At 40.6% G+C, this 21702-nt stretch overlaps 1 protein-coding gene across 5 annotated transcripts; it reads right to left on the bottom strand.

The window, feature by feature from the left end:
* Positions 1-55: 55 nt before the first annotated feature.
* LOC102778855 (ATP-dependent RNA helicase DDX3X-like) lies at positions 56-21108 on the bottom strand. 5 transcript variants are annotated; one of them, XM_087835694.1, is made up of 20 exons: positions 20766-21108; positions 19089-19140; positions 18540-18587; positions 17792-17851; positions 16901-17101; positions 16659-16761; positions 16367-16483; positions 14577-14676; positions 14354-14489; positions 14171-14268; positions 13285-13383; positions 13032-13192; positions 12804-12948; positions 12462-12606; positions 11806-11856; positions 10557-10738; positions 10302-10419; positions 10006-10159; positions 9756-9883; positions 56-8393 (listed from the first exon to the last, which is right to left on the bottom strand). In XM_087835694.1, exons 1-20 carry the CDS (start codon positions 20808-20810, stop codon positions 8314-8316), a joined length of 2223 nt encoding a protein of 740 aa, XP_087691820.1. In that variant the 5' UTR covers positions 20811-21108; the 3' UTR covers positions 56-8313. The 5 variants fall into 5 exon arrangements, with proteins under 5 accessions (XP_087691820.1, XP_087691821.1, XP_087691822.1 ...); XM_087835695.1 differs by having other exon boundaries at positions 17792-17848; XM_087835696.1 differs by lacking the exon at positions 11806-11856.
* Between the last annotated feature and the right edge of the window lie 594 nt (positions 21109-21702).

Below are 21702 nucleotides of genomic sequence, written 5' to 3'. Positions count from 1 at the left end.
TTTTTGCATGTCTGTAAAATCACACACGTACACACACAAAAGCCAAAACCACTGATTACATCTGCAAATCCAAACCTTTATTTGTGGTAAAATCAGAATATTTGCACAGTTTTGTTTTCTTCGTGCAGTGCTCTTCGTGCACATCTGCTAAACTAATACATAAGCAAATACTAACTACCAGGCTGGTGCAGCTGCCCGTCCACACTATGGGGTCTGGCCATTCAGTAATGACGACAGCACTGGGCTTCATTTCAGTTCGCTCGCTAAGAGAACAGCAATCGTTCCTAAATGCACCTCAGCATCTGAATTTCAGATCACTTTAACAAACTGAACTTGAAATAAAGCCACAAAGTGTTTTGTTTTTGTGTCTTTCACGACACCCTGACAAAAAATACAATTACTTTGTTGCAAAATGTAGTTTGTGCATACAAAAGGCTGTAAAGTAATGGTTCACCTACGTCCGATATGCGTCAGTGATTGCTGAGGCTACAGTCTTTGGACAAATCAGTCCCTGTGTAACTACAGTGGGTCTGTGCTTAGAGGACCACCAGTACAAATGTCCGTTATATTACTCTGTCTCTCCTGCAGGTCAGATAAATACTGATCAGCTGCAAGAAGGGGAAAAATTAAATAAATCCCCATTTCTGATTGGCCAGAAACACCCCTGTGACAGCTCTAACAACGCCTGAAAAGATGCAAACCACAACAACGGAGCAATAGAACCACAGTTAAGTCTGTGTTATGAAGACTTTAAAGATCGCCACTTGTTTTTGCCAGACATTCACAACAAGGGTATTAACGAGAAGGAAAAGTGTAAAGATTCAACAAAGAAAAGGAAAAATAAAACGACTTGGAGAAAATCTGGACACTTTTTTTTGTACTGCATGTTTTTGTCGTTTTTTACAAAATGGTCTTTGATCGTTAACTTGTTATTTTTTAATCCAAACCTTGGCATTTACGGTGGTATTTTCTCAATTTGTTTGCCGATTAAAAATGGCTGTTTATGGTTGATTATTATTGGCAATGAAGCCTGTCGCATAAACAGGTTTGCGGATGTGATACTGAGTCCAATGTGACTTTAAAGGTAACCAGTGGAGGCTGTTTCTCGTAACGTGTCGCCATCACATCGGCTGTAATCAACAATCTGTGGTACACCTCGAACCTTCATGTTACACCACATGCACATCTTTACACATTAACAGCAGACCTGAAGTTGGAGGTTTCAGCTGGGAGAAGAGTACTGTAGTGCTGGAAAACACTGGTGTTGAGCTTTAAAGATGCCACAGTATCCCTGCGTAAACTGTAATTGCCAGAACTGACTGGACTATTTAGTTGAAATCGGAATTTTCAGGAATGACAGCATGAATACTGCCAAAAATAAAATCATAGACATTGCGTAGATTCAGCGGATTTTAGGCCACATAGAATGATGGCTAGCGCTAAAAGGTAGGGTAAGTGCTAGCGTGCTAAAAATGTATAAACCAACGGGCAAAAGTAATACAGGATGAAAACAAATGGTAATGAAGGTTATTTTTTGAGTTTTTGAGTTATTTAGGTTTAGACTAAGTCATGGGCTGCTGATGCTAGCACGTCACAGCCATGTTGCTAGCATGGCCGATAACCAGGAAGCACTGCGAGTACCTCCACCCCCAGAGAACCCCCGGCTTTCAGAGGTTTTTAAACAAGCTGATCATAGAAGGTATAAAACAGATTCATTTTTCTGACTCAAAAGCTACGTCTAAGACAGAAGTGCCTAAAACCTGCATTCTATCTGAAGACCACCAGATGGCGATAGCTGTGCTTGCTAAAAGAACGCTTTCCTGCTGAGTTATGGGCTCAGTCACTCATTCAGTTTTTAATGTTTTTTAAGTCTATTTTGTAAATCTTGGTCATAATATGCTTCAAAATGGATTATCTATGGTACACCCAATGGTAATCATTCACAAATTTTTAGCCAATGAGCAAGCAGTCTCAGTCATATCTGTTTTTTTGTTTGTTTCTTTTTAAATCAAGATGGTAAAAGTGAAGATGCCAATATTAAGACTTCAAAGTGGGACTTGAGGATCAGATACATGGGCCAGATTTGCCTGATAAAATTCAGTTTCATTCTTACAAGTTAAATAAAAAAAAATGTAAGGAAGAACCGTGGCTGCAAAAACTGCCCAGTTAAAAAAGAAAAGATGTGCACACAGCATAGGAGCTAGGTTTTAGGGATTTTTTGTTGTTTTTTTTGTTTGTTGTTTTTTTTAATGGTCTTACACAAAATATATGCATCTGTATTTATGAAATGCAGGTGATTTTTGAAAATTACAACCACTGTTGAAACCCAGCCTTGCTATGGTGAGACGCTGACGGAGAAACGCTCCCCCACGTCGCATCTTTAACATTAAAAAGCTCACACTACCCCAGAAAAATAGAAATTTTTCACTCATACCAATGACATTCAACATTCAAGTGCCAGTGTTTTTGTTTACTGTCTTTTGGTCAAGTCACTTTGTAAAATATCAGCTTTTGTATTAGGCATAGAAAAATAAATATTTCTCAAAAATGCTTGATAAATTACACAAACTTGCAGTGAAAGTAGACTCAAGAACTCTGTGTGCAAACAGCTGAATCCTACCTTTGCTGTTAACTAGAACTCCACCTGGTCCCCAAAAAAATAATTAAAAATTAAAAAAAAATTAAAAACAAAAATTCTCAAAGAACCTTTGCTCGCACACACACACACACACTTCTTATTTAACATCTCTACACTGTCTTCACACTCACTCTCAGTCGTACCTCTTTAGGATTAAAGGACGTGTGCTACAGAAGACTTTTGTTGAAGTCTTTTGTGTAAAACTCAGTGGTCTTTCTATAACGGAGGGGGCCCTGCAGGCCGCAGCAATGGAAGCATAGCACCATTAATTGTTCTCTGACCATCAGCGCTGTCTGTATCACAGGTAAGTTTGCTATCAGCTCCATTAGGGCTGGGTATCACCCTTCATTTAAGGCATCAGAAGGTTTTGGGAAATAAAAAAAACAAAAAGAACTAAAGTGCTGGATCAGTTTTGCAGGAAGTAAACAAAGCATTTTCTGCATGACACAAACTTTTGTGTTTTTTCTTAAACTTTGTTTACTGCTGAAAGTGTGTGTGATAGTTACAGGTACATGCAGTGACACTAGCAAGACGCTGATGATCAGTTAGCATGTTACCAAGGTAGCATTTGCTAATTAGCAGACGAAGAGTTTTGCGGTATTTTGCCAAAAAAATGAAGTCTTTCAGAATTCGTAATTGTGAGGACCAACGCGGTAGATAAAGTGCCTGATCTACATTCCTATCCATAATGCCCTGCTGCTCATATTTTCTCAAAAACGTAACATTAGCGGCACAAAACTGCAACATGTCCAAGTTGCCAGTAAAAAATGTGCCTGAATTGTTCCGAGTCAAAAGCTCTTAAGCATTTACATAAAGTTTTAATTTTTTATCCGCGCATCATTACAGCATCTGACCGAGCAAACATTCCTACACTTAAATAAAATAAAAAAATTTGCAACAGTCTGAAATACCCAGCCCTAACCAACAAATTTCAGTCTTTAGTGATTCAGCCACTCCAAAAGGCACCGTTCACATGTAAAACTCTGGGCTATTTCACATGTGCCAGTTTGTACTCGAGCAGAAAACTCATGCAGAGAATCGTGGCGACCACACAGCGAAAGCAAGCCACAAGTTACTGAACTCTATTGCACTTGGGGTAAAAGTTCAGAGGGGTTTTTTTCCCCCCTCCACGCAGGAATTTGGGGGCACAGTGGTATTTAAGTGTTGCTCTAACACAGCTCAATGGTAAATACGACTGACAGGTAAAACCAGCCTGCCCTAGAAAAACACTGAAATACATTGCATATTTATGAACAACACTATTTGACACGATTGATCTACAAAGCAAGAGGTAAACTGAATTTTTACTCTAACAAGTCACACTGCATTTAAAAAAGTTCACCGGTTCCTTCATTTTTTTTTTAACAGATTCTCAATGTGCCGCCAAGCGCTTGTCAGAAGGCACAGCAACATCTACGCAACCATATCCACTCAATGGATTCGCCTGCGACGCCGCATGCCTGCAGCGTTGGTAACAAAACAAATGGGACTACATTAAGCTTATGGTCAGCAGAAGCCACTGATTCAAGTAAGAAATGCTTTCACACAGGGAAAATCAGTCAGCAGTATCCGACTGCCAGTTCAGTCAGTAAAGTTCCTCCTACAGAGTTTTAAAGGTTGAAGCTGATTTTATAACAATGCCAGCAAGACAGCTATTTAATAAAACCTCTAGGTGTGAAAGTGCAACTTAAAGACTTCTGTTTGTGTGAAGGGAGTTCTGTGATTGTCATTAGCAACTTGCTGTCCTGTTTCCTGCTTTTTCATTCCTTCAATGCTTTGCAACAGCTCTTACAAGAAGTCTGCAGGAGAAAATAAAACGTTTCATGACCTCAAGAAGAAAGTTGATCAGTAAACAGGTGCTTTAAAAAAAAAGAAAGAAAAAAAAATCATCTATTGGGACACCTCTGACAGTTCTGGTCAACATTTGAATCGCCGATTCAACCGCCGCTCATATTCATTAAGCCCGTGTTAGACTGCAGTCTCAAACTTAGTCACAGCTCTTCGTGCGACAGTAACTGTTTATCTGACCCGCGCTGTAACAGCAGCTGAAAAGAAAACTCAAATTTCCTGTTTTTGGTTCGTTTGTAAATGCATAAAAGGGACAGGTGGACATCGAGGAGTACAGCTGAATTCTATCACTCCACAGCCGTCCTTGAATGCAGCATTGTTCCTGGCCCCTCATTTTGAGTCAGACCAGGCTTAGTGAGATATCGTACAGTTATATTTGACTGGTGTCTTTTAGCACCAGAAAAGCTTCTGGAAAAATCTACTTTGTATATTTAGTAAATGAACAGCCAACTGCTTTAACCCCTTCAAACTCTTAAGGAAAAAAAATGCTGTTAAACAAAGTTTCCCCAACGTCCCCCTCAAATGTAACCCGAGGGAAAGGGAGCTTAAGACTGATTAGAAGAGGCAAAAAATCAAAAGCAGGAAAAAAACAAACAAACTATGATATAAAATAAATAACTGCAACATAATTAAAGCCTGCTATAGAATTGGATTCATCTGCTTGGCATTTGAAACTTCTTGACCAAAAAACAACAACACTTGAATATGTTTTACAGTCTTGGTCCTGCTTTGTCAGAGTCAGTGGGCAGTTTGAGGGTTAATCCACCTGGTGCGCGTTAATTTGGGTGAATTTATTTCTATACAGACGTGTGTATTCTCTTGAAAGAATACAAGCTTTTGTCTTCGAACTTTAGTCAGCGGTGTTCAAACTGCCCACTGTGCTAAGCTCACCAGACCCGTCTTGGTCTAGTGTTGAGTGATCAAGTGTGACTCTCATGCACACCAAGTGTTATTTAACTTCACATTCTTTTTCTGTGGAGATTCCTCTCTGTTGAAACTATTTACATTTAATCTGAGTTCTACATGTAAACATAACTAAATTAATCCACCCCCACACTGGAGTAACAGAGCTTTTTTTTTGGCTCTTAATAGGCCCAGTTTGGGGGGGTGGGAGTAGGAGGAGGATTGGATTTCTACCACTGAACCATCCAAATGTTCAGCGGAGATCCCTTTTCAAGTTCAATCAGGGACGAAACATGGACATCCTGGGTCAACAGGCCCCTTGAAGCCTGGTTGCAAAGCAGAGCCAAGTAGGGATAACCAAGGATTTGAATGCACGCGATCGGTTCTGTGCAGCAACTTTTCCACAAGCACAATTTACCCTGACAGTTTCTCACTGTGCTGAGCCGAGTTGGGTTTCGCGTTCGACAATCGCGGCGGGACGCTGTCATCGTTTATTAATGTGCAGCACGTGCTGGGACCTGCCGTGCATGCAGAAGGTGAATACGTTGTAATAGCTGCCAAGACTGCCAGTCCAGATAGCAAACTACTCTGGAGAGTGGACGTGCATCAGTGCGAAGAAGTAGGAGTGTGGCCCATCTGGGAGCTCTGTGGGCTGGGTGTTGAGTGTTTTGAAAGCAATCATATGCTGCCAGTGTACGGCTGTTGTGCGCGTTGGCCGAAATCTAGTTTTGTAAACATTTCATCGAGGAAGTGACTTCAACACTGAGAAACACTATCTGCTGACTGAAAGCAGTAGTATGAGGAGGAATTGGACCGAGACGCGATTTTGAGCGATCTTGTGCTTGATTAAAGTTGCACACGTGGCTAAAACGTGCTGTAGATACGATGCATTGCATTCCTTGGGAAGCCCCAAGCTGTCTCTGCAGTGGAATTAATTCGTAAGGATGATCCAGTTCTTCACTTTTAACGCCCGACTTCAACAGAGCTTAAAAGACCTAACAGAATAAACTGGAATGACTACTTTTAGAGAAGACTCTTCATGCAACTCTCCAGGATAGAGTGAGCGAGAAAATTTGGACCTCTTTTTAGTTTGCGTATTTCCCCCCTCAAGAGAAAGCTTCTCCCAAAACAAGGGTTTCAATGTTTGTGGTTAAAAGCAGCGGTAGATTCCCAAGAGCATGATGGCACTAAGAGTCAGCTGAAGGGCCGCAGACACCGACACAATCTGGGAACTGTTTTCAGCAGCAGCCATGTAGTGTTTTCTAAGCAAAGGTGTTTCAAGCTGTGTAGCGGTTACAGTAATTTAATATGACTCGAGTGGCACCAGACTTTGGCTTTTTTTTTTTTTTTTTTTTTAAATTACAGCAAGCTATGAGGAATTTGACATTTACGGCTACATATCTGGATAATAAGAGGGGGAGGAACAACAACGTGACTGCTGCTGGCCCTGTTAGTGGCACACAGTGACCCAACAATTAGTGACAAGATGGCTTTGAGAAACCAAACTGCAAGCTCAAAGCTGAGCTATAGATGTGACACAAGTGTCAATGAGTAGGACTCGGGTTCCCAAAAGCATACAGCCACTGTGGTCGGCCCTGCTCGTTGGCTCTTTGACTTTAACAGTACGATTAATGCAATTTTTGACCCATTTTATATTTACTCATCCAGAGTGAGCAAAGTAATCCACAAATATGCTTACAGTGGTTATATGCTTTGGGGAATTAGCTCAGTCTCTAATAGACAGATAAGGAAATGCTTTGAGTTTCCTCATCGTAGTTTTAGTTTAGTTTTTTTTTTGCCAAGGTTTGATTTAGTTCAAGCCTAGTTTGCTTCCTTCCAAATAAAAATAAAGAAAACATTTAAACCAACAAATGACACTGAATACACACTTTTAGTCACCGTGGGCCAATACTTGTGGACAGTTAACGTATTACGGCAATAAAAACAATGGAAATAAGAGACAAAGTTTAAATTCTTAAAGGCACAGTACAGAAACAAATGATTCTCCATAAACACTTATCTTAAAATTAAACAAACAAACCAAAAAAAAAAAATGCTATTTGCAGTAACAACCATAAGTCCTAAGACTGTCTGCTAGCCTCACTGCTAATGGCCAACAGCGCCATTTCAGTTTGTCCAGCCACTCGTCTCTTTGTTAGACATCTGTGTCAGACCTCGATAAAGTTTCATGTTTTAAAAAAGGTGAAAAAAAGAAAAGATTTTGTTTCTGTGGCCTCCGATACGTGAAGGCCAGTATTTTTGAATTTATACGCAGACATGTTTTGCTTTTATGTCCTGCCTATAGCTATATTTTAGAAAAGTTTTTGGCCAGCGATTTACAACATGGCCGTGCGTTAAATACAAAGATGACATGAGGTCACGCGGGGAGTGTAAATGCAGACGAAAACACAGTGAAATCAAACTCAAATATAAGGTGGGGGGAAATAAAGAAAGGATTTTCCCCTCTTTGAAGAAGCCCACACTCTGAAATCTCAGGGAATTAAACACCCAGGTCTTTTTACCAGCACACACGTGTCACAGAGGGAAAATGGTCTTAAGGTGGCTGCTAGCTGGAAGCTAACAAGTAAGCCTGTGTCCAGTGTTTAAAAAGTAAACAACTAAAATTCAACACTCTTCATAATGTGGTCTTTTTCAAGAGGAGAAAAGCTAATTTACCAAAACAAAACAAAAGGTGGACATAGAAAGCACAAGAAAACTCTTCCAACGACTTAAAAGACATGAAGGATGGGGATGGAAGCTACATAAATGAGCATAAATAGTTTAATAACATGCATGGGGGTTTCTTGGGGTTAATGGTGGTAACAAGACAGATGGGATGCAGACGTCGATGTGGAGAAAGAATGGAGGATGAGTGAGAAGAGGAAAGAGGGATGAGCGAGGGAGGGAGGGAGGGATGGAGAAACCTAGTTGCCCCACCAGTCAACTTGAGAGTGTGAGTAGTTTCCTCCGTAGCCATCGCTGGTGTAGAAGTTGCTGAAGCCGCCTGAGAAGACAAAGTAAAACTTTTGTAGCATTTCATCGCCCAAGTATCAGAAATTAGTGTTTCCAGGCAAAACAAATCTCTATAATGCAGGTCTGATGTAAAACATTTATCCCGAATGTGCAGTTCTGTAAAACAATAATTCGCACTGAATATATTTTGCCCGACTCGCCATCAAAATATATTAAAAGTACAACAATATATGGCAAACTCAAGTGCTCTTTTTTTATTTCTCTCTATACAAGCTCTCAGAAAATGGGAAAAGAGTATTCCTGGGGGGCCCAGTAAAAAGCAACACAATGAACATCATGTGACTACAATCGTGTGCACAATAATCACCCTCCATCAGGGGTCTCAAACTCAAATGAGCCGCGGGCCACTTCTGGCACCATCATCTCATTGGAGGGCCACTTTAGTGTCCAAGTAGTACAAGAAAACAAACACAAAAACACCCACTAATATTTCCTAAAATGTAGTGTTATGTTTGTTTTATTTAATTTCAAATATTGTGTAACAAGACTAAATTGCAAACATGAACGCAATTTTTTTCTCACTCTCAACTATCTGAAGCCTTTCAGTTTCATTTGTCATATGCAAGTTAGCACAGGGTCAACATTGCAATGAAATGTATTTGACGAGCAGACGACAGTCACTCAGCAGTGTAGTACAGTAGTTTCACTGAACTACCAAATAAACAGCTGGCAGCACTTTTGCTACAATTTTGTTTGTATTTAACAAAAGCCCTCAACATGTTTGCAGTCTCTTGTTGCCTCGGCCAGGTCCGCGGTAAGGACACCTCTGGCTAATACTTTGGGTTCCGTGTCGGGCTCGTAGCCGGGAACTAGCGTTACTGTCTGGGTCAACTTTGCTAGCGAGAGACAGAGAGAGGCGTTGAAAGGCTGCTCCAGCAGAACTTTATTGTTTTGGAGGAAAACACGAACACGGTGTACAGTCGAGTTTTAATAGCTTACTTACGACTGGGCTCGTCAGGCACTCTTTTTGGCTGCAGTGGTTATTATTATATTTACATGCTTCCAGCTCCCATTTCTGCTCGGTAGCACCTCGTACTTTTCTACTTTCCTTTTTCTCCCTCCCTCACGCTCACACAGCGGGAGGGGCGGTCCCACACATTCTCCCTGCAGCACGGACTACACCGCCCATGAGGCTACAGTCTTAAAGGGCCATGCCTGTAACACTCTGCCGTCGTATTAAATCATTTTTCGTGTAATAATTTTTAAAAAAAAAATTCTTTACATCAATATGCGGGCCGCAAGTAGAGGTGACGTGGGCCGCAAATGGCCCGCGAGTTTGAGACCCCTGCCTTACATTAATGAATAAATTCCTATCCAAAGATCAGAGCCTCACCTCCTCCAAAGGCACGGTTTCCTCCATGTCCTGCCTGGCTGCGTCCTCCTCCACGTCCTCCAAACCCGCCGGCGTTGACTCCTGCAGCAGTCTGACGATAATCTCGTGCTCCAAACCCGCCAGAAAACCTGTGGGATAAAAAATAAATAAATCAGTGTTTAGGGATTCTGATTAGACCAGCAAATGTTTTAATACTTATAACAAACACAAACATTTGCAAGTTAAAGACAGAATCTGTGTGTGTGTGTACCTCTTAGAGCGCCCTCTATTACTACTCTTGTGCTGGTGTTCATAGGCCAGGCTCTCGAGCCATGAGGGAACTTCCTGTTTGGCCTCTACTAGGATGTCCAGGAGGTCTTTAGTGATGTTCCCGTTTTTGTCATTGAAGAATGATGTTGCCAGCCCTACAGGAAACAGAAAAAACGCCAAAAAAACCACTTAAAAACAGGAGACATTTTTTGAAGCAATATAAGTAAGAGCAGTAAAATGGGGTTCATCCTAAATCAAGAGGATGCTTCCCTTAAATCACATTACTTATAGCCTTACCAAGGTTTCCTACTCGTCCCGTACGTCCAATACGGTGGACGTACTCCTCTATGTCGCTTGGCAGGTCAAAGTTAATAACATGTTTCACGTTGGAGATGTCCAAACCCCGAGCTGCTACCTGAGATCACAAAAACAGGAGCAGATACTTTAAAAACTCACACCTTCAGTTTTTATGTCGATTGTGGTTGTCAGTTAACAGAATGGTTCCTCTTGTGGTTTACCGTAACGTGCAACCAACAGGAAGTTTTTACTGACCGCTGTAGCCACCAGGATGGGACATTTTCCTGATCTGAACTGGTTCAGGGCCTCCTCTCGATCTCTCTGGGAACGGTCACCATGGATACTGGTGCAGGCGTAGCCTTCCCGATATAGGAAGTCCTCCAAGGCGTCTGCACCTTTCTTGGTCTCCACAAAAACCAGGGTCAATGAGTCCTTACCTGGTCAACCAAGAGGGGAAACGCTGGGTGTTAATGCTACAAAGAATAAAACAACTGTCGGGCTGCGCTGTGTTTGGACTAAATAAAAGACTGAGTTTAATAATCCTGCGCCACTATGACTCTGGCTTTATGTAGCAGACATACTGGACCAAATTGTGGAACAAGCACAAATAATGAAGTTACAGTCATGCTGGAATTATATAGAATTTAAGTGCACGAGCAATTATGAGAACCAAGCACATAAATTAAAATTCATCCCTGATGGCCTAGCCTGCTAAACTGACCTTTTTTAAGCTTCTCAGTCCACTACATGAGATTCATTTGCCTTCTAGCCAATGGGATCAGTTAGCATCTAAATGAATCATACAATTTTACGTGTGAACGGTTTTCTGCTGCCATGCATACATAAATCAACGCCCTTGATTGTATATGAAATCCTCCGTAGCACATCAGTTAGTGGGTTTGTTGCAGCAGCCCTGTATACAGATCATATGTTTACGTGTGTGTCAGTCCATGGGGTGACTAACATGCAGGTTTCAGGGTTAAATCTACCAGCATTACTTTACAGCAGATGTTGTTATATGAGCAGAACAGTGCAACAGGCGGCAGGAGGTGCAGTGTGGGTAAAATGACCAGCAGCAATGTGTTTTCATGCAGATTTCACTAGAGGCACTGATGGAAAGATTCTGGTCACTGTATTCTTCCCGCATCAACATCATCAATTGACCTACACTTATATCAAAAGTTAGATACACGGCAGCACCACGAACACAACATGACCAGACTCTCTCCATTAAAGCTATGGGTTTGACCTAAAGACGTCACAGCAACATACTTTAAAGATGACACAAAAACAACCTTAAGCTATAAAATCAAACAACAGGCATGTTTAATTTCACATGAGAGGACCCGACGTGTGAAATGGGACACAGAACCTAAATAAACGTAATAAACAGGAGATTCTCCATCCACAAAAAATAAAAAATAAAAAAACAGAACAGTAAAGTCAAGCAAAATAATTTAAAATATGAAATGACAGATAAAAGTTTCCTGTTTGAGGATCTTACCAGGTTTCTCTATGTTGTCTCCAGTACTGTCCTGTACCTCACTTGGGATGGCTTGGGATAAAACCACAAACCACTGACATGTAAACTCCAGTTTGAAAGCAATGCTTGTGTGTCTGATATTGCTGATTTAACAGGTTTAAAATGTTGCCATATAATCACTAACAAAACAATAAAGTTGTTTTCCAGCTACAAACAATTAAAAATCCTCCTTTTTTTTAAAGTTCAGTCTGAAGAAGAAGATATTTTGTAATAAAAACAGACCACTGCTGTCTGGAGGCAAATATAATCCAGGAAACACGATGTTTCTTGCCAACTACCACAAATATAGAAGAGCATCTTTTAAATTAGAGGTTTTAAACCTTTTTCAGTGCAGCCTACAGGTACACATCTTCCTAATTTCACACACAAACATATCTAAGTGAAATTTTCACTGAAAGACAAAGGGTGCTGATGGACATTACACTGTGCTAAGCATGGGAAACACAGTAATGTATTGGTTGAGATGTGAGGATGACAATATGATGATGACCATAAGACAGGGGAAATAAAATCGCACTGTGTGTGTGTGGCTCGAGATAATTGCAGATAAGTCTACTCAGGCTGCAATCAGTACTTATGTTATGTGTTGGGACACAGTTGAGCTGAGATCGGCTCACCTGTAGCGCTTAGCAGGTCCAAGAGGAAAGACCTCTTATCGCTCTCTTCCACCCACACCACTTTCTGAGTGATGTTCTCCGAGGTGGAACCCACTCTGCCCACCGCCAGGAAGATGTAATCCTCCAGGAAATCCCGAGCTAGGATCTGCAGGATGAGCAAAATATGTGCGTAACACAACTGTTTTGCGCCGTCTGACTAAACAGATGAAGCACTGATCACCACGTGAATGCTTGCTGCACTTTTCTTTATTAGTAACAGGCGGATTAAAACAAACAAACAAACAAAAAAAAGAAGAAAAGTTCCAATTTCTATCACAATTACTGCAGATAATGAAGATATACCTGGATTTCTTTGGGAAACGTAGCGCTGAACATCATAGTTTGTCGGATGCCTTTAGGAGGCATGGTGTCCTGTTCGACGATGCGCCGTATCTGTGGTTCGAAGCCCATGTCCAGCATACGGTCAGCCTCATCTAGGACCAGGTAGCTAAAGGAAACAGAAGAGTTTGAAATTTAGAAAAAATGAAACAGACATTTACCCATCACTCACTCCTCCCGTTTAGGTCTTACTTGCAGTAGTCCAGTCCGATCTTGCCTCTCTCCATCATGTCCACGAGTCTTCCTGGAGTGGCCACCAGCAGGTGACAGCCTCTCTCCAGGTCTCTGATCTGCTGGCCAATGTCTGCTCCTCCATACACAACACAGGGACGCACTCTGGAGCGGTAGGAAAACTAACAGGAAAATACAACGTATTAACAATTACACGCAAATCTAAAAATCACATCATTAAATAAAATTATTACACACTAATGTGTTTAAATACCTTCCTTGCTTCATCATATATCTGCAGTGCCAGTTCTCTGGTGGGAGCCAGCACCAGGGAGATGGGGTACTGCTTGCGACGGCCATACTTTCCATTCTCCTGCAAAGCAGCAAAGACACAACACACAACATTTAAGTCTCACAGCAACAAACGTGACTGAAAGTAGAGAAAACTGAGGCCGCACCATGAGCGGGCTGGAAACTAGACTAAATTCAAACATTTTACAGAACATGTGGCAAACCTATCAGGGACTCGTCTGTGACTCCTGAGAGCAAAAATCCCCTAAAGGCTTCACAATGTAAATTAGGGGAGAACTCGTGTAACAGGAAGTACCAGACAATTATCAGAGACATGGCACTCAAATAATTCCCGATTTAAAGTTCATGGAATAATTCAACAACAGTGAAGTAAGCAGAATAAAAACTTCCAGAGGAAAGAAAGACGACTTTTAAAATCAGACTTACCTGCTGATAATTTTCTTTCTCAATAACAGCTTAAATTAAATTAGACAAAATAACTAAATAGGTGCCAGGTGTCATATGGAGATGGCTGCTGACAGGTAGGACTTGGTTTTGCTTTTCTTTAACTGCTGCTTGTTTTGCCTCTTCTTTGATGGTCTAGTGTACTACTGCTATCAAAAAAGATCAACTTAAGCAGGTCTGCTTGTTTGTTGCACCGTTTGTGGTAGCATATGAACAATACCCTTTCATTTGTAGAACTGTGCACGTGCCCAAAATTAATGCTTTTTTTTAATCTGGAGGATGCTTTAATTAAATTACTTTACCATGAATCCCCCACAGCACCTGAACCATTTGTTTTCCCCCTTTTTAAAGCCATGATGAAATTAGCTGTATTTAACTAGATAATACTGATTTTTCTCTTTTACCTGTCCTGATGCTTTAGCTGCGTTAAGGGCCTCTCCTGGTCCATCAGTGTAGATCTGGCTGAGGACTGGCAAGAGGAATGCTGCCGTTTTCCCAGAACCTGAAGCACACAAGGACAGCCTCATCCATCTCTGCTTTTCATCTCATCAACCCAATTCCAATATTTTGTTATGTTTGTCCACTACCTGTCTGTGCGCAGGCCATGAGGTCTCTCTTCGATTTAATAATAGGAATGGCGTATTTCTGGACAGGAGTGGGTCTGGTGTAGCGACTCAGAGCAATGTTACCCATGATAATCTCACCCATGTCCACGTCTTGGAACTGAGATCACAAACACAGAAACATGTACAGAAAGAGCAAAGAAAAGCAACAGTGCAGCTGGTATCTGATACAATGTGAGTAACTCACACTCTCGATGTGTTGAGGGCAGTTCTGTCCTGTGGCCTCAACAGGAATGTCATCGTATTTCTCAAAGTTAATCCCAGTGTTACTGCCAGAGAACAATTCACTACGGAGAGAGCAGCAAAGGTTAGTCGAATGCTCGGGAACTTTATTGCTCAGAGTAACTGCAGCAATTTCTTGGGATAATTTATCTGAATGACGAAATTTAAAAGAATAAAAACCTATCATTATTTTTACTGGGGCTGGTCGGCCATTTGAATTTCATATGTGTCAGGTAAGGGAAATGCTGCAGAACCATAACAGACAAAGTTAAAGATGCTTCCATATTGACATCAGACTAGAAACCTGCAAATAAGTTAAGAACAAATGTCATTAAGATGACAACTGGAAATAACAAAACGTCAAAGAATTTGCTTTCACCTTCCTGTGTTTTACTCTGTTACACGAGAACCAATGAAATCCCAACAATATGACTCAGACACAGTCTAATAGTGAAATTACACAAGTCTAATAATCTAATTCTGTGCTCTAATTTTTGACATCTTTTGCAAAGTTCACCTGAAATTTCCTGATCTTACAATAAATCACAATAAATTAGAAAGTAGACTACACCTCTCACAGCGGCTCAAAAGCACAGACTCACTGTCAAGGTTATTATCGTTAACGAAAACTAACGAAATAACGAAAACTAGAAGTGAAAAAACATTTTCGTTAACGGAAATAAAAATAAAAACAAAAAAAGGAAAACTAACTAAAACTGGAATGAGTGTTCACAAAACTAACTAAAATTAACTGAATTTATAGCAAAAATGTGTTTAGTTTTCATTGATGTGTGCGTGTCATACAAGAGTCAAGGGTGAAAATGAAGTTTAGTTTCCAGATTTTTTTCTTGCTGTGTCTCATTATGCCAGCAGGTGGCAGTACGTTAGTCGAGTCGTCTGTGTTGCTGCTCCGTCCACGCGCAGAATCATGTCAGGAAAAGTCGGAAGAAAGCGCCAGAGTCCAATTTGGGATTACTTTGAATATGACTGTGTTTTGGATAAAGCAAGTATCTTGTAGTGGAAACAGACAAATTATGAGGGACATTTCTAAAGGGAAAAAAATCCCACAAACCTTAAAGTGCACTTGAAAAGCTCACACAAGAAGGCTAACCTAGCTTACCTTGAGAAGGTAAGGGAGCACACTCAACCCTCATCCCCAGAAACAGAAGCTAACCCCAGGCAAGGCAGCGTGATGCATCCCGAGACAACAGGACGGGGATATCTACACAACTGTGTGAGTCAATTACCTTCAAAAAGTTTATCAATTAACTTGAACCAAAATTACGAACACCCGGTGCTGCGAGAGTTAATAGTCTCATTGGGGCCAAGATATACATTTTATAGTTGCCTGGTATCAATGGTTGTTCATCTGCCTTTATTTATTTATTTAAAGAACCCATAGGTGGGAATGTGAGTTGTCTGTCTCTGCATGTTAGCCCTGCGACAGACAGGCGACCTGTCCAGGGTGCAGTATGGTAGCTGGAATAGCAACATACCCAAGGATGAGCAGAATGACTGATATGATGAAACTGGGATTTTGTTACACTTAATTATTGCAAACACAACTAAAACTATAACTGAAACTAATCAAAACTAAACTGAAACTAAGGATTTTCAAAAAAATAAAAACTAAACTAAACTAGCAAACAATTGGTAAAAACTAATTAAAACTGATATAAAATTGAAAATCTGAAGTCAAAACTAAATAAAAATAAAAACTAATGAAAATTGCAAAACTATTAAAACCCTGCTCACTGTTCAAGGCGTTCGTTGCGAGGGGTTGGTTTGGACCAGTCTCCGTCATCTCTGGATTCCTCCACCCAGCGGCTGTTTCCTCCTCCTCCTCCATTACCAAATCCTCCATGCTCAAACCTGAACACAGCACGCACACATTAATGATGAATAATGAGGCAACTTTCTCCAAATTATAGAACCACAGCTCTCCACTGAACTCACAAGAGGATTGTTTTTTAGCTTTTATAGTAAACATGGGAATTTTCTGTTGACGCTGAACAAAAGCTCTCAACACTGTGTGTGATCCACTCACCTTCCTCGGCTAGCGTTGCCTCTGTCATTGAAGAAAGCAGACTTTCCACGGTTATTGCCAAAACTGCTATAGGCGTCCTTGGCAGTGTTCCAGCCTCCTGCGTCTAAAAGGAGAAGACCACAAAACTATCAGGTTTCAACAGTATGCTAGCAGACGCATCCAGTCATTCATGTAGTGGAGAGGCAGGTAAATGAACACATACTGGATGCACGAGCTAAGTAAAAGAAATGTTGGACTCGCACCTTTATTTTCAAACCCAGCAAAGCCCATTGGCTGTGCTGGGTTAATGGGGTTGAAGGCTCCACCCCTGTTGTTGCGGTAACCACCTCCAACGCCACCTCTTCCCCGCTCCATGCGAGGCGGGCCACGGTTAAATGAGTTGCCCGTCATGCGATTGTCGTGGTAGCCGTTGACAAAGTTGTTGCGCGTGCCGTCCCAGCCGTCTGCAGAGAGGAAACAGTGCACAAAATAATTAATAAATACCATCACACCTGCAGGAACATCGTCTTCATGACCATCACTGCTGTTATTGGAGCGCTGGCAATACAAGCTATATGGGCAAAAGTATTTGGCTACACCTCTTACATCTTTTAAATTCAAGTGTTTTCAGTCCCATTGTCACGGGTGTAGAACTCGCAAAGTCGCCAACACTTTGCTGACTCAGCAAACCTCCTCTAGCATTAACATCAGCACAAAAACTGCGCTGGGAGCGTCATGGTATGATCAACAGCTTCTGTAGGTGTAATGTGTGGGTGGCCCAGTATTTTGTCCATATAGTGTTGTTTCAGCATACCAATAAAACACCAGCAATTATATTTTAGCCCTTTTGACATTTATCAAATTAATTATGAATGAAAAATGTACTTTTGTGAAAAGGTAGGAAATTAGATGCATCAGTTCAAAATGATTAAACAAACCAACTCAAAGAAGCACTTTCAGATGCTTCTGCTGCTGCTTCCGATATGCACTTAAATGTTAAGGCATTCACTATGAACTCATCAATAAGTCAACAATTTACAAAAAAAAAATAAAATAAAATAACAACAACTCTAAAATGAATATAAAAAAAGACCAATTCCCCAACTTCTGCACAACTCTATCCAAGAAAATCAGAAGTTCAGAGAGGAACTTACAGTTGGCTGCAGGCGCGATGGTGTAACCACCCTGTCGCCCAGCAGCAAAGGCATTTCCTGCTGGATTAGGAGATGAAATTCCAGTTGTAACTCATGGTTAAAAACAGATGCTGATATAATAGAGATACTTTGTAGAGTTACAAGTGTGGGGTCTTTTAGAATACTATGTTTTCCTCACTATCCCAAAAATCAACCATAGGTGGTAGTAACGTTTAAAAAACAGAGCACAGAGGAAGGAGACCTACTGATGACCATAGAGAAATAAAGATGGACAGAGCTGAAAATTGTGTCTGAAAAGCAAAACCAGACCTGAAGTGCTTTAAACGTGCACTCTTTTTATTTGCCATATTGGGAAAACCAGACATCAGCTCCCTCTCTGTGACCTCACTAAAACATTTCCTGCTTCAGGTCACAATCAACACAACTTAAAGGCCATTTTGTAAATTTTATTTGTTTTAAGAGTCACAAAGGAGCATTATCCAGGGTACGCTCATTGGTACTTGGCAATCACAAATCATTAGCCACTGAGAGTGCACTTTCGCAGTTCGACCTGCCCTTCGCACATCACATCAAATATCACGATGTCGATGGATTTCACGAATCAATCAGTGAAAACACGGAAATTCAGCTATGAAAATGAAAATGATTTATCTGGTAGGAATCAGTGATGGGAGTTCCCAGTGGCCTAAAAATAAACACAATTCAGATTTTTCTTTATAGGAAACAAGGTTAAGTGGATCCTACTCACCATTTTTGGAAGCATCTTTGTTCCTTAAATGTGGAGGTATGTATCGCCCTGCAAAAGAGACAGACAAAAATCAGTCAGCGCTTACGTCACACTGCATTTATAATCAAATCTAACTAACCATTTCAAGGTTGACCCCCAAATTATGACTCTAATGACAAAAGATTATTAAACTAATGTAAAGAAAAACTTAAAGGTTAAATGCAAATATTAATTTTCACATGGTTGCAACTAAATGTCACTGTATTAAAAACAGATGTTCTGCACTTAAATAAAAATAGATCACGTAACTGAAAAGTCACCATGTTTAATGAATAATAAAAGATTTAAAGACAAAATTTCTTCAAAACCTTTGCAGCATCCAAAGACATGCATATTTTAAGTTAACAGAAACATCTGCTTTCAGTATCATCATACAGCACTTACTGTGCCAGGGATGCATTTGCACTGTACCACATGCAGACATACAGCAGTCACTTTTTTTTTTTTAAAACCTGTTTGTTTTATCATGACAAAATGAAAAATTCAAACAAAAACACAAAGGCTGCTTACTGCTATTGCCGCCACCTTGTCCGTCTGCAGCGCTCAAGTCTAGGACAGCGAGCTAGAGAGGGAAAAAAAACAAAACAAAACACAAAAAGACTCACTGACCCACTTCAAGCAACCTAAAACTTTAAGTTACGTTTTAACAGAATGAATTATCAAAGCTATTACTGCCCATGTCTTACATTAACTGGTGACATTACAAGTTGATTTTTCTCCATCATAAACACAAACACAGAGTAGCATTTCTGTAGTAATCTCCCTATTGGTCCTCAGTTGTCTAGGTTTTCGGTAGCTAATGCTACAAGACAGCTCAGTGTCACTGGTATATGTATCCACCATCACCAACCCCAAGTCAATATTTTTCCTCTCGAATACCGTTGGTTCCCCTGTTTCTTTCTGTAGTTTTCCATTACACCCAAGCAACATTTAATCCAATAAATTAAGAATGCCTGTAAAACCAAATAAGTGGAAACTAGTCTTTAGATTGTTAGGCAGGCTGTGTTTGAGGCCACAGACCACTTATCCTTAAGAGTAGGTGACAGAGAGCTGCTGCCTACCTTTTAAAAAAATGTTTCTGTATAATAAGGAGTGTGAAAAATTTGTTTGCAGGGACTGGTTTGAGTACTCAGATTTGACATGAAAAAAGAAAACTAGAAGTCGTTTTTATTTTTGTATTCTGCAGCAGACTTAAAAAACAAACAAAAAAAGACAGCGAGGGAAAGGGAGACAGCGATGTGAGCTCCAGCGTGCTGAATTCCTATCATGATGATGTCAGCAAACTGCACCCAGCCACAGCTGGTCTGGGATACTGAGATGCGATGCTGGTGCGTCAAATCTCTGCTGTCCAGGGAACAACTTTGTATTTAATGCTTTCATTACCAAAAATCTAACTGTGTGTTGGGGGGTGGCGGCGGTGACATTCAGCTTAAGCCAACTAAACTCATGAGGATGTATAAGTCACTGAAATAGGGGCCTAGGTTGCGCATCACACTCCTTCTTAGACATTTTTCCCCAATAGGGGCTCTCCAAAATATCAACCGAGTACATGCAGTACTTTTCTGTTGCCATCCAGCCAGACACAGATAGACTACGCTGCTGGTGACGCAGAAGAAATGACCGTCTCTTAGCGGGACGCAGTCAACATAAAAACATGGAAGTCTGGAAAATGCTGCGTATCATGTAAAAGCCGGGGAGGGCGACAGTCACGCCGCATTGTTTGTGTAGCAAGCAGACCCGCAGGTTCCAGCCACGTTGACCTCCATTTTATTATTATATCGAGCTGCAAGACAAGCGCAGTGGACGTAACAGTTGAGGGGTGCGTTTCATGTGTTCATATGAGGGGGCCAGAGGAAGCACTCGTGCGTCATTTCGCATTTAGCTCTTCGTTTTAAAGAACACCGATCAGTCTAGCAGAAAAACACTGACGTTTTATTTCTAGAATGCAATTTAATAAAGGCATTCTTGGTCAGGTTGTAGAGGAGCCAAAACATTTTTCCATGTCGTATGCTCCGCAGCCACCGTCAGACGTGTGTGCGAACAAAAGCAGCGCACCCGACGTTAAGCTAGCACAATAGCACACTGTTAGCAGACCCAGGCTAGCCGGCAAGCTAATGTTTACCACCGCCGTTTTTTACATTACTTCTAAAGCGAACATTTAAGACATATAAAAGAAACACAGCTTACCTGCTGTTCTAGACCGTGGGCATTTTCGACGGCCACATGACTCATAACTATAGAATATGGAGGAAAAATGATGCCGTTGAAAAGGGGACCTCTTTGTTTGCCGGGTTTTGATGTTGTTATTATTTCTCCTTTGCGTCTCGCCCGTTTCTGTGGTTATGTAAAATGACAGCTATTTCATTTCCTTAATGGTTTCAGATAACTTTTTAAAACGATATTACTGAATTTCAAGTGGCGATAAAGTCCCGTATTTTCAGCTTCAAGGTTGATACTTCAAGCAAACACAGCTGTTGTCTGTTTGCTCTTTAGCTGAAGCTGAGACGAAGCCCTGACGAAGCGCGTGAAGGGAACGCGAACAATGTGAAAGCAAATATCCGGTGACGCCAAAATAAAAGCTTAAAAAAACAAACTAGGTATAATTTTATATCTATATCAAATTTTAGGCGATAATAATAATAATAATAACAACAACAATAACGTATACTATTATACTATCAATGTTTTGTGTTCTTAAACTTGTTCTTAAACTTAAGAAAGACGATAAGAGGCTTACATCCCCTTAATTTGAAATGTTCCTATTTCCGGACTGCTAGTAATACTAGCAAACTTGGCAGACGCCTCTCGAATGTTATTAATCTAGAAATCGCGAGATTTTAGTAGTAGGTTGTCGCGATATCGCCGTTACACAAATATTCTAGCGGAGAATTAAGTAGATTTTTATATATTAGATTTTTTTTTTTGCTCTTCTGCTTCTGTAACAACTGAAGCAGGGCTAATAAAGTGAATATATACATATGTCTGTAGGCCTTTAATCAAAATGAAACAAACAAACAAACAAATATATCAAGAAATGCCAATTTAATTCCATTTTATTTATATTGTGCCAAATTACAGCAAAAGTTGCCTCAAGGCGATTTATATTTTAATTTAAAGACCCTAT

This window comes from Neolamprologus brichardi, chromosome 23 (assembly GCF_056152115.1).
Source record: "Neolamprologus brichardi isolate AB-2024 chromosome 23, ASM5615211v1, whole genome shotgun sequence".
In the NCBI taxonomy this organism is placed as follows: Eukaryota; Metazoa; Chordata; class Actinopteri; order Cichliformes; family Cichlidae; genus Neolamprologus; species Neolamprologus brichardi.
The sequence above is the reverse complement of the archived record's forward strand: the minus strand, read 5'-3'. Positions and strand labels throughout refer to the sequence as shown.

What these genes read in the sequence shown, in the direction of transcription:
- LOC102778855 (XM_087835694.1), bottom strand. Translation starts at nt 20,810, where the DNA reads ATGAGTCATGTGGCCGTCGAAAATGCCCACGGTCTAGAACAGCAG. An exon ending in CGTTTCCCAAAGAAATCCAG is followed by an intron (nt 12,607 to 12,803) that starts GTATATCTTCAT and finishes CTCATCCTGCAG; the next exon opens with ATCCTAGCTCGGGATTTCCT. An exon ending in GGACCTGCTAAGCGCTACAG is followed by an intron (nt 11,857 to 12,461) that starts GTGAGCCGATCT and finishes TTTTATCCCAAG; the next exon opens with CCATCCCAAGTGAGGTACAG.